This window comes from Lycorma delicatula, chromosome 9, assembly GCF_047948215.1.
Source record: "Lycorma delicatula isolate Av1 chromosome 9, ASM4794821v1, whole genome shotgun sequence".
NCBI lineage: Eukaryota > Metazoa > Arthropoda > Insecta > Hemiptera > Fulgoridae > Lycorma > Lycorma delicatula.
The window spans coordinates 128,220,188-128,237,535 of NC_134463.1; the positions used below are offsets into that span (position 1 = coordinate 128,220,188).

The 17,348-nt window shown below is 34.2% G+C and overlaps 1 protein-coding gene across 2 annotated transcripts in view; it reads right to left on the minus strand.

The window, feature by feature from the left end:
• Positions 1–17,348, minus strand: part of LOC142330487 (extracellular serine/threonine protein CG31145) — a 514,347-nt gene that overhangs the window by 70,663 nt on the left and 426,336 nt on the right. For both annotated transcript variants that reach the window (XM_075375768.1, XM_075375767.1), the window contains one exon: positions 10,158–10,236. In XM_075375768.1, coding sequence (XP_075231883.1) covers positions 10,158–10,236 — 79 coding nt within the window. The remainder of the gene's footprint in view (positions 1–10,157; positions 10,237–17,348) is intronic.

Consider the following 17,348-nt stretch of genomic DNA (forward strand, 5'->3'; position numbering starts at 1 on the left):
CCGTTTTATAAACTACTTAAAAACTCTTCTTACTAATTTACTTAAAATACTATCAGTTTTTTATTTCCTTGTACGAAGTAAAGGAAGTATTGCGATCAAATTTCAACGGATATATCCGTGAATCCATTTGACTAATTTCGGCGTGACATCTATACGTACGTATGTATGTAACTTGCATAACTCAAAAACGATTAGCCGTAGGATGTTGAAATTTTTGGATTCAGGCTGTTGTAACATCTAGTTTTGCACTTCCCCTTTTGATTGCAGTCGACTGAACCAAAAGTATCCAAAAAAGCCCAAATCCCAAATCAAGAAATATAATTTGCTTGCATCAAAAATTAATTCAAACGTCAGGAAAGCATTTTTTAAAGTATATATTTGGAGCGTAGCATTACTTAGAAGTGAAAGTTGGAAGATCGGAGAACCTGAGAAGAAACGATTAGAAGCTTTTGAAATGCGGTGCTATAGAAGAGACAAACGAAGAGGTGTTGCGGCAAATCGATGAAGAAAGAAGCGTTTGGAAAAATATAACTATAAGAAGAGACAGACTTATAAGCCACATATTAAGGCATACTGGAACAGTCGCTTTGATATCGAAGGGACAGGTAGATGGGAAAATTTGTGTAGGCAGTCGACATTTGGAATGTGTAAAACAAATTGTTAGGGGTGTTGGACGTAAGGGGTATACAGGTTCGTTTGAACTGTTCGGTGAACCTTTTTATAGTCTACGGAAATTTCTGTCTAGTGCTTCTGTTGTATTTAGTTTGGTATTATTACTTCACGTCATCGTATTGACGTAATTTAATAATAAATAATTCGCGGAATAAATAGCGAGCAATAGTCTACGGAAATTTCTGTCTAGTGCTTCTGTTGTATTTAGTTTGGTATTATTACTTCACGTCATCGTATTGACGTAATTTAATAATAAATAATTCGCGGAATAAATAGCGAGCATATAATTACGCTTGTACGCCGACCTTAACAAAATATTAGTACAATTTCCCTTAATCCAACCAGGCAAACGATGGGGCGGTTCCTTTTTTTATCCGTGGTATATCATATATATCCATTCTGTCACGATCTACTTTCTATATTATGTACTTATCAGAATAATAGATTAATTTTATTTTGTTTTTTTCTTTTTACAAAAATCTACGCATCCGTTTTGGATTTACAAGGGGCTAAACAATCAAACATACACTTCTCCTAGCGTCTGGATAAACAGAAAAATAGTAAATCTATTTTAAAAACATTTACTTTTTTTCTATTTTAAAGTTCTTTTTCCTTTTATAACTACGCAAATTTTTTATCGTAAACTGTATCTGCTCAATGTTTTTCTGATCTCCAATAATTATAGACTGTTATCGTTATTATTACGCAGCGAGTAATAATAGTAAGGAAAACATACTAACCGGAATAAATATTTAATCGGATGATAATAATAAAATAACGTATTAGTGATATATATGCTTTCCCTCTCTTCTTTTTTCTGTCAGGTCGGATGTGCGTGCGTTAACGTTTTAAACAAAGTAAAAGTGATCGTCAGTATTCTTTGTAATTATCAACAATTAATGAAATAATAACAACCGACGAAACAGAAGAGAATGTTGTTGCAGAGTTCGGTTCGGAGGGGGATGCTGCTTTGAAATCAAACAGGAATAGAAGAGACAGGATGCGACGCGGGGACGGCAGTCAGAGAACGACTGAGGGCATCGTTAATCGATTAAAACGTGTTAACCCGAACTAAACCGATAGCATTCAAAAAAATAAACAAACAATAAAATAGTCTCACGCCGATCGCTAGCGGAAACGCATTTTAAATATTTTTTTATAACTATTGAAATGTAATGAATTGTTTATTTTATTTTGGTGGGAAAATATTACGCTACTTTTTTGTACTCAGAAATAATTGTAAAAAGTCGCCTTCCATGTTACTGAAATTTCCTGCAAAACTGTTAAATCCTTTCGACTTTACTCTATTTCTTATTTATTTTTGTCGTTTAAAAAATAATAATTAAAACGATAAAAATTTCAAAATTATTCTTTTTACCAGAAAAAGCGATAAAGATTTCAATATCGTTAACTTTGTGTAAAATATTATTAATATTATTATCACCGCAATTTTTCGGTACGGCTTATGCAGAAAATTACTTATCTTAAAATTGCGTCCGCATCAAAAAATTATTTTATAAAATACAAAAGAAAAAAGCCAGCGAAAAATTGCATAACTAAATCTCGCTCGTCGCAGAGCCTTTCGCCCTCGAAAGATTAATACTTAGCAGAGTAAAATTAAGCGGGGCATTAAAGTACGTAAAGAATAATTTAAAGAACTTATTTTAATCTACGAGTAAAATTTTCAAACAAAGAACCCACGGTAAACGGATCCTCACCCCGTCGACAAAATCGAACGGAATCGGCGATCGGTATTTATAAAATACAAAAATTGGTTAATCCAGTCTGAAGATCTCAAGAATTGATATCCGACGAAAAAAAATTAAGCTTATTATCCTTCACTCCGGGAATGACATCACCAAATATAAAAGTCGCATATTAATGCGATGGTATCATCTAATTATTATTATAAGAATGTGATTTTGATTTATTATTAATTACATTTTCCAGAAATAGTAACTTTTTTGAAATTTATTGCAAAACGCCCGCCAAAGATAGCAATGCGCTTTTTTTGAGGAAAAAAATTCAAGACCATTTTAGTAATTATTCGAAATTGTTTTCCACAAAGTAATAAATAAAAGTTAGATGAATAACTGCATGTTATAATATCAAATATTTATTCGCGGCGGCTACTTTTTATAGTCGTGTAAATGTTATTTTTTCGAAAATCTCCTGAAAAACTGTCCTTTCTTTTCTATTTTCTGTCCGTATTTTTACAATATAATAAAACAACACGTTAACAATTGTTTTAAATATCTTTCAACCTACTTAAAAAAAAAAAAAAAGACTAAGATATCGAGTTGATCTGTACATTTTGTTTTTATGTACTAGCCGGTCTCAGGGCTCGCTTCACTCGCCCGACCGTCTAGCCAGGAGGCTCTGCTCCCTGACCCTAGATGCGTTCGTATCCTCGTGTTTGTGAGAATTTTAAGTATTTTACACACATTAATTAAAGAAAAAACTATTAGTAAATCTTACTTAATTATATTCTAGTTGCCACGATGACAGAAATATAATGAAGTAAAAGGATTAATGTACATTTACATATACATCGTTCTTATCAAGCAGCGCGATGCTTGTATACTTTATTTATTTTTATAAAAAATCCAAAAAACTTACGTACTTTTTTTTAACAAAATGTAAGAAAATATTAAGTATAATTAAAAATAAGTATAACGACGTACTGTTTATAGTACACATACATTTATTATCCAGTTGTTGAAGTAGTTTTCGCTAGATGGTGGCGCTCAACAAAGGTTGCGCGCAACCGCCTGGCGCCCGTGTCCGCTCTGAGCCAATAGCAGCTAAAATAAAAATGTGAGCCCATACAACAAACCATAACGCACCATATGTTTCATTGGAGAAATATTTACATCTTACTTCTCATTAAATTCGACCCGTTTCGACGATTTTCTAATTTCCCGGCTGTAACTTAATATAGCGTAACTATCGAGGGAAGGTATAGAGCGATCGGCGAAAATTTTGGTACCGTAGCTGTTGTTAATGTCGATATTTCTAGACCCCGTCAGTCCAAAACCCCAACAACAACAAAAAATTACAGAAATCTCCGAAAGATGTACGAGTATATGTGTGATTACCTGAATTTTGAATAATATTTCCAAACCGGATCGACATAAATTCTTCAAAAACGGTTAAAATAATCTCTCGATAAAGGACATACCTATACGTAGACCTTCAAAAAAGAGGAGGGGATAATTTTTACCATTTTTAAAAATTGAGCTTTAGTTCGATAAGTAATAATCGAGTTATTTGAAATATTAAAACTTTAAATTTTAAAATTCAAGGGTGAGGAGTGTTCAAAATTACTTCTAAATAGTTTTGTCGTATATTTCGAAATCCCATCGAACAAAAAAAGTTGAAATTCGGCATAAATATTCGGCTACATAGATTCAAGCTTCGGTCTGATTTTAAACCGCATCGGACTACGAGGCATCACGGCACACACACTTTTTTTTTAAGAAATATAAATTTTTTAGCTTTAATCAATAACACTACATAAAACCGTGGCAAGTAACTGATATTTAATCGCTCCAATAAATAGACTTTTATGCGCAAAAAACACAAAGGGAATTTTTTTTTTTTTTTTTTTTTTTTTTTTTTTTTTTTTTTTAAGGGCGAAAAACGGTTGAGCGTTATCATCGCCCGGAAAATAAATAAATAGATAAAAAATAAATAAATAAATAAATAAATAAAAAATAAATAAATAAAAATAATTTCAGGTTTTTAGATAAAATTAAAACTTAAAACTACTATCACAGAAACATAATCCGGAATGGGTGTAAAAGGCCCATTCTCGGATAACAAAAACACTAATATGTAACTTAAAACTCTGTTAAAAACTATCACAGTAAAAATAAATAAAACTTAAAACTATGTTAAAAACTATCACATTAAAAATAAATAAAACTTAAAACTAAAAAAGGAGATAAAACTTAAAACTAATATCACAAAAATCTTATAACTAATATCACAGACGAATTTAAAAAACATACAAAAAAAACAAAAAAATCCGATAGGGAGTGTAAAAGGCTCCCTACTCGGATAACAAAAACAATACATAGGACAATACATACAATTATGAAAGAACACATACTTATTAAATTTTTTGCATTAACCCTATACTATGTAAAAATATAAACATCCGGTTTAAAACCTCCTTATCGTCACGCAAGATACCACGGATGTTACCAGGTAATTTAAATTTACGACGCAATGCCGCATAACATATGCAGTCCACGAGTATGTGGCGCACAGTCATGCGGCAGTTGCATCTTGGGCATAGAGGTGGTTGTCCTCTTGTAAACAGGTACTCGTGTGTGACTCTCGTGTGTCCTATCCGCAATCGACAGAGAACTACTTCCTCACGCCGGGGTTTTCTGTATGAGGAGTTCCATGGTAACACAGAATCTTTAATCTGACGGAGTTTATTATCGACAGTAGCTGTCCAATCACCTTGCCACCTTGTTCTTAATAATTGTTTTACATAGTTAATGAAATCAAAAGTAGCAACTCGGGTGGTGAAAGGAGGCTGGTTACATGCTTCTTTGGCAGCGGAATCTGCATGTTCATTACCTGGAATCCCTACGTGGCTAGGGACCCAGCAAAAACTTAATTCTGTGTTGCGATTATTCAACTCAGCGATTGCGTTGTAAATTTCAATGACGATAGGATAAGCCTTATAAATAAGCCTTATAAATTTTAATTTTGACCTGACTACATGTAATAAACAATCAACACCATCTATCGTCTTTCAGCAGATGTTTCAGTGTGTTCTCTCCAAGACGAAACCAGACGCGGTTGTATACACTGATGGATCGAAACAAAACGATACGGTTGGGTGTGCTTTTGTTGTCAATGAGAGAACTTATATGTTTGGTCTTCCCAGTATTACGAGTGTGTTTACCGCTGAACTGTATGCTATAAATAAGGCTCTAAACATCATTAACCCTAAATATAGAAAAATTCTTATTTGCAGTGACTCGTGTAGTGCTCTCCAAGCCTTAAAGAACTTTTATTCCAAACAAAGGGAATTGAACAGTACCTGTACTTAAAATATAATTTAAAAAAAAACTAATTTTCAAAATAGAAAATTAAATAATATGTAGTATTAAGGTAGACGACGTGGTAACATTGTAAAAAAGTTGGTTCCAAGAGAGCCGAATCAAGCAATTAAATTGTTTTTTATAATTTTTGGTATTTAATCTCTTTTTCAAGTCGTGGCTGTTAAACGAGGTAGTTGTAGAGCAAGATTAGTCGATCCAAGATTTTGGGAGGATCAAAGATTTTTTTTTAGTAAGATTTTATTTTTTCAATTATATTTTTATTAATAACTAATTTTTAAGGTAAAAACGTTTTTGAACCGGGGGTTGAAATCCAACTAACATTATTTTATTGAACATTTTAATCTTTTTCACAATTTTACTCTAAATGCTGGATATTTACGTTAAATAACCGTACGGTGTATTCAGAATAAAAATCTGTGACGGGCAAAGCCGGAAAAGTTATGCTACCCTTTGCCGGTTCCTTTTTTTAATAAAAAAATACGTCGTTTCAGTACCGTACATGAAGATCGCAATACAATCCGTAACCCAGAAAAGGATTTTCCTCCAACAGTTCAACGGTGCAGCCGTTTTCAAGAACGAAACAACAATAAACACCATGCGACATTGAAACGGTATAGCAATATTGAATTAATAACTTTTACTTTAATGTTTGTTAAAATTGTAATACTTTTTATGTTGTACTTTACGAACTGGTAAGTTGAAAAGCGAATTTTTTTTCTTTAACTTATTGTCATTCGATTTTACGCTGGACCGAAGTTATTATTACATTGTACGCTTCTGTTTTTTTCCCCTCGATCGGACCTTCTAAGTATAAAACACATATAACTTCCTTCTTTTCCAGAATTTTTTCATTTTTTCTCATAATTTTTCTTTCTTTTCTTCGGTCTAGCCACCGTTTTTCCTTTTATCGTTCCCCAAATACTTAGTTTTCTGAAAGATTGTCGAAAATTATTTCTAGGAAACATTTATAGATCTTATTAAAGTTTTTTTGGGCTCTTATTTTGATTTTCCTTTCTTTTTAAAAAAAGTTACAGTAATATTTCAGTTTTTTCTCATTTTACGGTTTATTTTTTCAAAATATCAGTGAATTTCTTAATTTATAAATATTATCTTCGAGTGTTGTACCTCGTATTTGGGAAACCCATCTTTGGGGACCGCAAATTCTTCTTAAAAATTCTTTTTTCGATTTTACTAGATTTTTTCACGAGAACTTGTGTACGTCTTCCGCACTATATAAAGCTTCCGTAAAAGTATTGTTTTTTGTCTTAATTTTGCATTTCTAGATAAGCATTTTTTATTGTAAATAAGCTTACTGCATATTTTGTGTTGTCTTTTATTTTTTTAAACTTTTTTGATAATTATTTCACCTAAATATTAAAACTTTTAAACATTTTTGACCGATTCATCTTCTGAAATTTTCATCGTTTCGATTCTACTTTTATTACTAGAAAACCGTATTGTTTTTTTCATCTGAAATTTATATAACGATTTTGTTTGTAGATTTTTTTAATTCTTGAACTCTGATTTTCGCCTTCTATTATCTTTTTCCAAAATAAACGTCATCAGAAAACGCTTAAACGTTTACATTTCAAGACTTAGATTGTTCCCCAATTTTTATATTTTCATTTATCTTCAAGCGGTTGGATTTTCCTATTCTGTTCTCGAATTACTTTTTCCAAAGCGCAATTCAAAAATATCGGCGAGAGACTACAGTCTTGTCTCCTTCCAGTTTTTATTTCAAACGGTTTGGAAATTCCTCATAAAAGTTTAAGTTTTGAATACGCTTTTTTTAAAATGTTTTCTGCATTATTATCGATCGTACATTTTAAAAATATTTTCAAAAGAGATTCTCTATGATTTGTGTTGGATCGTATGCCTTTTTGAAATCCACACTAATTCCGGATTTCTAATTTTTTGGTATTCTAAAAAGGATTTCAGATTGAAAATCTGTTATTCGCATTTTCTACCGGATGGAAAGCCATTTTAATACTCGCCTAATTCTCTTTCAACTGTCGGTCGAACTTTTTTTTAATAATGCTTTTGATAAAACTTTTCATGCGACGGACAAAAGTGAAATTCGATAATTTTTATTTGTTTTTTAGATTATTTATTTTAAAGTTAATCTTTTAAGAAAAAAAAAACTTAACGTCTTGAAACTATAGATATGTGCCGCAAAATATAACAAAAATTTATATAACTACGAACAATTAAGTAATTACAAGAAAACAACATTAAAATAAAGAAGGAAACGATAATAATCTACTTAATAGATTTACAATTTAATTAGTGTGAATTCTTCTCGTCGAAGAAAAAGAAGTCGAGAGTTTTAATGACAAGTGAACAACACTCAGAGCGGAATAGCGCGGCGAGGGGAGGGTAACTTCTCCTCTCCGTTCCCTACGATTTCCACCCTTTTCTCTTCTACCCGACGACATAAACCGCGCCACGTCCCTGCCCGGAATCAGTACACCGCACCGCACCGCGTCCGCTTATGTGTCTGGATGTCAGTCCGTTCGGCCTCGGGAGAGTAATTAGCGGCAGAAACGTAGTACCGTGTATTTTATGCCCTTAAGTCGTTAGAAATAACTTTTTGAGCGTATGTGAGGGTGTGCGAGCGAACGAACACATTTACAGTCGTTTCCGTGAATCGAGAAGGAATCGCGTAACGAGTACTGAATTTTTTTTTTACGAGTTACAATGGAACGATGCTTTGCAAGAGGTAGGAAAAGGTTCCTAGCGTCTAACGTTTGTCGGTATATTTATTAATTCGCAAATAAAGAGGTTATCGATCGTTTACGAATCTATAGGTTAGCGAATCCGATTCGATAACGCTAATTAGCGAAAAGAGAACGGATAAAACATTCCTTTAACTTAAATCTCAATCCGATAACAATAACAGAAAAGAACTATAATAATATAGAATATAACTTTTTTATCGTTGCTAAAAATTAATAAAGGGACTCGTTAATACGGTTCAGATGTTTTACGCAAACCGTAATAAAAAAAATATATTATTTTATTACGAAATAATAACAGGCACGGTACTTCAGCCGTTTTTATCGTTAAGCAACCGGATGAGAAAGAGATTCCTCATTTTGGTTCGCGATCGTAACAAGCGTAAATAAATTCGAAAGGTTTCTGTATTCTTAGCACGAACTTACAAGAGACCGACCGAGAACAAAAAAAGAAACTAAAACAGGGAAGAATATACTAGGCACGAGAAGAAAACTTGACTCTGAGGGTAGTTTCAAGGTTCCCTCCAGGAAGCCGAAATCCATTTCACCCGCAATTCTTCTGGATATCTGTGCAATTTATCCGGATACGTTACTTAACTATTTCGAGTTGACTTTGTTCGACGTATACCGCAATAAAACTTATTTTACCTTCAGAAATTAAAGACAATAATAGAGCCGTAATTTTCAAATAATACTCTCGCCCGTCTTCACAACTGTGCGATGTACGGAAATATCCGACCGTTTAACCAGACCTTCAAAGAGAATAGATAAATTAGGTAATTTAGATTTACAGTCGCTATATAAGCGGTACGTTCACATTTTCGGATAATCGATAAAATAACTTATTATTATAGATATTTTAGACGGGATCAAACGTCAGTTGGAATTTGAATCTTGAAAAAAATAAGATCGGGAAGAAAGAGTAAGCAGAAAATTGAATAATCAATTAAAAAGAGTAAAACCAAAACCAAAGGAGAAACGGGTAGTACACGAACGCTGAGGATATAGAGACGGACGCGGTGCAAAGGACCTGCCTTAAGACAGATAGCCGTAAGACAATATGATTTTTGGATCTACAGCATGTCCTGAGGCGGTAAAAAAGTTATTATTTAGAAAAATAAATTAAAAAAATTAAATAAATAAACAGCAAGTAACCGCGTCGAATAAAGTTAGTCCTACTTTAAAATACTGTAGTTAGATGTTTAAGCTTAAAACCGTGGCGGAACGGTAGCGGTCTCGTTCTTTCATCCGGAGGTCAGGGATGGCATTTTTTATACGCTACAAAATTTCCATTTCGTAATCCCGCGCGCAAGCTTCAAGCTTAATCGTCCAAAAAATAATAATAATAATTTAAAAAAAATTAATTTATTGAATGGGGTTAAATAAATCGTTTTCACGTTTTTATTATTCAAGCCATTGGAGATTGTAATAAAATAAAAATTTTACAAATATCCTAGCAAAAAATTCTTATCTTTTTTTTCCTTTAAGAATTAGATAATGAAATAAATGGATTCATAGTATTCATTGCACATTTATAACTTTCCCTGGAAGTGAAGTAACGTGTTTTGGGTGGATCAGATGCGCAAAAATCTGAATTAGAAATTAATAGTACGTTTATAATAATCTTTCTTAAAAATAAAATTTAGTGAAATTATCGTTAACTTACCTCATCGGCTTGAAGAGCGCCTGTATACGGTTATTGTAATCTATTACTAGCTTTATTTGAGTTCCACCATCCTTTTGAGCTGAAAACAATCAAAGATAACCGACTATTACAAATAAGTAATAAATTATTTGCAAACATCTTAAATTAGAAAATTAACTATCGCTTTTCGTTAAATGAATTTCTTAAAATAATCGTATTTCTTCGATATGGATAATTTTTTAATCGATAAATGTTCACTCGAACTAAAGATTTTTACACTGATCATTTTCTTTATAATTTGACCAAAAAAAGATCCTTTGAAATAAATTTAATATTCATTTCGGTCCGTTTACTGAATACTTTAATGAAAAATAAAATTAAGAAGCCCTGATTTATCCGTTAAGTAGCTCACCAAAGATGAGTTTTTGTGTAGCTGTTAGAAAAGGTGGATAAGCGGATTCGTTCCACCGACAAACAAAAATACCAAAACTTAACATTTCTAAAAGCCTTTGCGTCTTTAATTCCGTCCCCATAACCGTTCAGCCCAAACCCAAAAAAATCACGAAAATCAATTAAAGATAGGGAATAGGATAGTAAAAAGAAGGAGAGGAATGGAACTAAAAATATACCGTTAAAAGCACACGCAAACGAAATAAAACCGAAAGAAAAAGATACTCGACGAGAGGTAGGCACCCGTTCTAACAATAATATCTCATGAAATCAGGATATTTTTACGTAAGACGGGAGGGACGTATTAACGACCAAAATTTACGTCATACACACATACGATTAACATACATTTTACAACAAATTACTTTTATTTTAGAACCGACTGAGATGAGGCTCATGTTTCCTCATCGTCCGAACTCGATTGAAAATAAATATAAGGTGTGTGAGAAAAGTAATGAGATGGTAACACTGCGAGCGATCTGGCAACGCTGTGTCTACCGGTCTGTGCTAGACCGGTTTGTTAATCCCTTCCGCATGCACAGTACGAATTTCAAATTCGTTCAGCCAACACATTAATTTTTGACACCGCCATCAGTCAAGTTGTGTTTTTGTTGTATGTTACGAAAATGGAGCATCGGAATTTAGAGCGACGTTGTGCGATCAAGTTTTGTGTTAAACTTGGGGAATCCGCGAATGTGACTTTTAAAAGTTGAAACAGGCCTACAGGAAACATTGCTTATCAAGAGCACAAGTTTTCCGCCGGCAAAAATCATTTTTGGAACGCCGAGAACACGTTGAAGATCAACCTCGCTCAGGGAGACCTTCAATTTCAAAATCTGACGAAAACGTTGAGCGAGTGAGAGTTCTTGTGAGCTCAAACCGTCGTTTAACGATGAATGAACGGTTAAATTTAAACGCTTTCACCGTACATCAAATTATGACAGACGATTTGGACATGCGAAAGGTTTGTGCGAAATTTATGCCGAAAAACCTCACAACGGGACAGAAGGGCAATCGAATAAACGTGTGCGTTGATCTTCTTGAGAGGATCGACAATGACCAAGAATTCTTCAATCGTGTGATCACAGGTGATGAATCCTGGATATTTGAGTACGATCCTGAAAGAAAGCACCAATTCCGCCATCTCCTCGACGGAAAAAATGTCGAATGAGCAAATCAAAGATCAAAACCGTGCTGATTTGCTTTTCTGACAGTACGGGTATCGTGCGTAAAGAATTTGTTTCTCCAGGACAAACTGTCAACCAAGTGTTTCACAAAAGTGTCCTTGAAAGGGTCAGGAAAAGTGATTCGCGTGAGAGCAGACATTGCAGACAAGCGGATGCTTCATCATGACAATGCCCCGTGTCACACGGCCGTTTCCATCAGTGAATTTTTTACCTTAAAACGCATTCCTACGGTTCCTCAACCCCCTATTCACCTGATTTGAGTCCTTGTGACTTTATCCTTTTCCCGAAATTGAAACATGTCTTAAAAGGACGTCATTTTGGAACTCTGGAACGGTCAGGTTTATCTAATCCCTTGTTGAACTTGAGCTACTAAAATTTATAGAAAAAACTAGGCCGTAATCGCACTGAAAAAAGAAAACTCTTTAGAATGTTGTCGATCAGGTACTCTTGCAAAATTATTGCAGCAGGATAAGCGTAGATGAACAATCCCGGTTTCAATGAAGCGACAACGATTTTCTTTATCGTTTCTAACCGAAAAGCAAAATCTTGTATTAATCGGTCCAGTAACTGAAAATTTTTTTCCGTTAACGTAACGATTCTACTCGTTCAATTATAGGCCTGAATCTCTGATCTTTCTGTACGCGACAGAAGTAAATTAGCCGAACACATCTTATTTGAAAAACTTTTACGTGTACTTTGTTGAAAAATGCAACTCGTCCTACATCGTAATCACCGAATAGGTATATTTTTGACACCTTATTCTTGTCTTTATCCTTTGTTCCTTTTACCCTGAAAAATAATTTAGGAATCCTTCCGTCTTGTAGTTTTCCCAGATTTCTCAAAAATTTCGTATTCGAGGGTCGCTCGTAAACCAAATTAGTAACATTTACCTTTAGAATATAACAAATAAATCGAACAGTTGTCGTGTACTATTATAGATGCAGAAAAGGTTCCGTACAAGAAAATTCAACGTTCAAAGGAATGACATTTCGAAGAGATCGATGAATAGCTCAGTAACACAATCGGGCATTTCTTTTAACAATAATACGATTATAAAATTTCCAAATCTTTCACAAATAATTTCCTCCAAGACATAGAAAGAAATATTTCGCCTATCGTAATAAGCAGATAACGTCTCCTCTAATGAAAAGTAATATATTAGTTGTTTTCGGGTACAAGAAAATCCGAGTTAAATATTTAGTTAATTAAATCTTCGTTAGATTCAAATGTACGTCGGGATTTATCGGTCGATCTCATATCAATTATAAATTCCATCCAAATCTGTAGAATTTTTATATTTTGTGTGGGACGATTTAAGTTTCATTTTTTTATATATACATGCAACACAATACCGGGAATAGATAGAATAATAGAAAAAGAATAGGATTCCTAATTTTCAGGAGGAGTTTTAATTTCTGGAGGAAAAACTTATTTTTACGCAGAAAATATTTAAGCCGGTCAAGGTAAAACAGATAACTAGTATCCAGTTACCGCTTCTATTCTCTGTAAAAATGGCCAGATTTTATAAATAACTAGCTGACCCGGCAATGCTTTGCTATTGCCAGATTTGAGTATATATATATATATATATATATATATATATATATATATATATATATATATAGAGAGAGAGAGAGAGAGAGAGAGACAGAGAGATTAAATTAACACTATTGAAAGTTTGATAAAACATTAGAAAACTGAACATTACGGGAATTCACAAAATTTAATCTTTCACTTTTACCCGTTATTCTATTTCCCCTTTTCCCTATTCCCCTATTTCTCTGTTTCCCTTCCTTATTTCTTTCCCAATTTCCCCCTTTCTCCTTACCTGTCCCCACACTCCCGCTTTCCATTTCCCCCTTTTCAATTTTCTCTTCTCCTCATCGCCCTTTCCATATCTCCTTTACCCTTTCCCCCTTTTTCTCTTTCCCTATTTTCCCTTTTCCTTTTCCCCATTTTGCCGCGCGTAAATCTGTCCAGTAGTTTTTATTCTACAGCTGACACACATTCGTACATTGCCTTTTATATACATAAAGGAGAAAGTCTGTATGTATATTTGTTTGTTTCTTAATATCTCGACACCGGCGCCACCTAGATGGGGTGGTTTTTGCAAAAATATTTCTTTTCACGTGAGTAATACATATTCTGAACGAGTCAAATCGGACCATAAATACAATTTTTCTAAATATCTCGACCCCAGCGCCACCTAGCGGGTCCAAACTAATTCAGAAACCTTCGCGGGCGTGCGCAGAACAACTCACCAAAGTTTCATCGCAATCGGATGAACGGTATACGAACGCATACGAGACAAACAAACAAACAAGCAAACATTCATTTTTATATGTATATAAGATAAGATTGACAGCAGACCGGCGTCTGCCGTCTGGAGGCTTTGACTCGGTTGAAAATGACGGTAAAGTCGCTGCATACTTAGTGTAATTTAACGGGAGAGTACCATTTCTAACTGGAAATTCATCTGTGGTTCAATAAAAGTTTATTTCTTCACTTCCGGCAACCGTAAAATAAATCTAACGGCAGAGATATCTTTAGGTAAATCGGTCGTATTAATTTAAATTTTAGGTGAATAAATGATGCGGCAGAACCTTTCGTATTCGGCATTCACTTTTTTATCGGTTACTGAAAAATTCCAGCAGAGTGAAAGTTAGATAACGTTTATCCACCGACGATATACTCGTACTACCATATCGACTATCAAACCGATGATAATTAATTTTCATAAGAAACTGGTGTATTAATAGGTTAATCGATTAAAAATGCAGGGAAAAAAGAAGCCAAAATACCCATTTCTCCTGAATGTACGTTTATAGTTACAAAATAATCATAATAAGGATCGATTAAGTTAAAATACAAGCTTTTTATAATATTTTTCTTGAGTATTTCGGTTTCCACGATCGAGAAAAGAAAAATTAAATTAAAAATACCGACAACTACGTACCTGATTTCATTCAACGTTTTCTTATACAAAACAATTATAATTCAAACATGTGAACACGAGTCGCCCTACGCGATCTGAAATAAACAAAAGGGCGAAGTAAATCTAATTTACGGAGAAGGAAGTGTAAAAGGGATAGGTAAAAAGAGGGGGTAACGTGATAAAATTAAGATAAATTTCTATTGAAAGTCAAGAAGAAGAGAGGTAAAGTTTTGTAAATCGGAGGTGGAGGTAAGTTATGATAGGTGGAGGAGAGCAGAGAGGGGGGAGTGGCACACCTCACAGCCGGTGGTACAACGAGTACTAATTGAATTGATTTATAATTTATTTGTTTCCACTCTTGATGATAAAATTTAGAAAGAAGTTGAATTTCATAAGAGAAAAGGGCGAAAGGGGGAGGTTAGATTGTCAGTCGGAGTATGATGAAGTGCATAAAGAACAAAGTTATTATGCTTTACCGGTTCTCCTCTCTCTGCTAAACATTTTAAAGGTAGTGGGGGAATAGTTAGCGGTGTAAGTATACGGTGGGCGGATCTATTTCCCCGCCTTTTTCAACCCGTCACATGATAGTCGTGCCTGAACAAATGTCGAATCAAATATAACAAAAATCTATCTAAAGAGAGAGTTACATCTTTACAAAAAAAAAAAGTTATTCTATATTGATTTTAAAGGAAATGAAAATATATTTTTTTTTTAATCGTACAAATAAAAATGAGAATCGAAATAATGAATTTTTAGATTTTTGTACCTTAAAGTGAACCGTTTAAAAATTAAAATAAATAAAAAATCCAAAGAATCATACAATTTTAATATTTAGGAAAAAGAATTTACAAAACAGCTTGAAAAAAAAAAGCGATCTATGAAACCGTATGGAATTACCAAAGGGATTTACAATAGAAAAAGAGCCTTCTCATAAACGCTAAAATAAGATATAACCTGAAATTCATTACGCATCCGAACGTTAAAACGTAAACGGCAAAGAAGAAATAGTAAAATTAGAAAAAAAAGAGTTATTTACTTACTTTATAAACTTTATTTACTTTGCTATAAAGATGTTCAAAATGACCACCCTGGGCATCGATGCACTTTTGTGCTTGACTGATCATATTGAGAGTCGAATGACGCAAAAAGTTGTCACTTGCGTTGATTTCTCGTTGAATTTTCATCTCAGTTCATCAATATTGTGGGGATTAGAAGCATAAACTCTCTCCTTTAATTAGCCTCAAAGTAAAAAATCGCAAGTAGACAACTGTCTGCCAAGAATGTTTTCGAGAAACCAGTAGCAATAAAGTCGTTTCGGTTTGTTTGTCTCCTTCAGCTGTTGCACAGTTGTAACGCGGTATGGTTTCAATTGTAAATCATGAAGAATTTTACAAGATGTATATTTAATACCAGATTGTTGGGATAACTTGCGTTGTGATGTTTTTGGACTAGCAGTAATTCTCCTCTCAATATCGGCAATGGCCTGTGGAATCCTAATGGAAGGTTGCCTATTTCGTTTTGCATTTGAAATCGTAGCTGTTGTACGCCATTTTTTGACTAAATCGTGTAAGTTACTCTTCGCTGGGATACCGGAATTCGGTAATTTTTCTACCAATACTTGAGACGATTCTTCAAACGATCCAGAACGTATATAGGCCTCGACTACAGCTATCCTCTTCTGGATTGAATAAGGCATTTTACACAAACAAAACTGCAGTCACAATACTGCACTGCAACAAAACGTATACTACTCTGGCATGTAACTACCTAACAAACGGCAGCAACAACCAGTAACAAGATACGAGGTGTGTGAGAAAAGTAATGAGATTTGTAACACTGCGAGCGATCTGGCAACGCTGTGTCTACCGGAATGTGCTAGACAGATCTGTTCATCCCTTCCACATGCTCACTACGAGTTTCAACTTCGTTCAACCAACGCATTATTTTTGACAGCGCCATCAGTGAAGTTGTGTTTTTGTTGTGTTTACGAAAATGGAACATCGGAATTTAGAGCGACGTTGTGCAATCAAGTTTTGCGTTAAACTTCGGGAATCCGCGAGTGTGACCTTTGAAAAGTTGAAACAGGCCTACTGAGAACATTGCTTATCAAGAGCACAAGTTTTCCGCCGGCACAAATCATTTTCGGAAGGCCGAGAACACGTTGAAGATCAATCTCGCTCAGGGAGACCTTCAACATCAAAATCTGACAAAAACGTTCAGTGTGTGAGGGTTCTTGTGAGATCAGACCGTCGTTTAACAATAAGGATGATGAGTGAACAGTTAAATTTAAACGCTTTCACCGTAAATCAAATTTTGACACACGATTTGGACATGCGAAAGGTTTGTGCGAAATAGGTGCCGAAAAACCTCACAAGGGAACAGACGGGCGTGTGCATTGATCTTGAGAGGATCTACAATGACCAAGAATTTTTCAATCGTGTAATCACAGGTGATGAATTCTGGATATTTGAAAAACAAAGCGGCAAAGCGAAGAGTGGCACACTCCGCCATCTCCTCGACCGAAAAAATTTCGAATGAGCAAATCAAAGATCAAAACCATGCCGATTTGCTTTTTAGTGGGGTATCGTGCGTAAAGAATTTGTTCCTCCAGGACAAACTGTCAACCAAGTGTTTCACAAA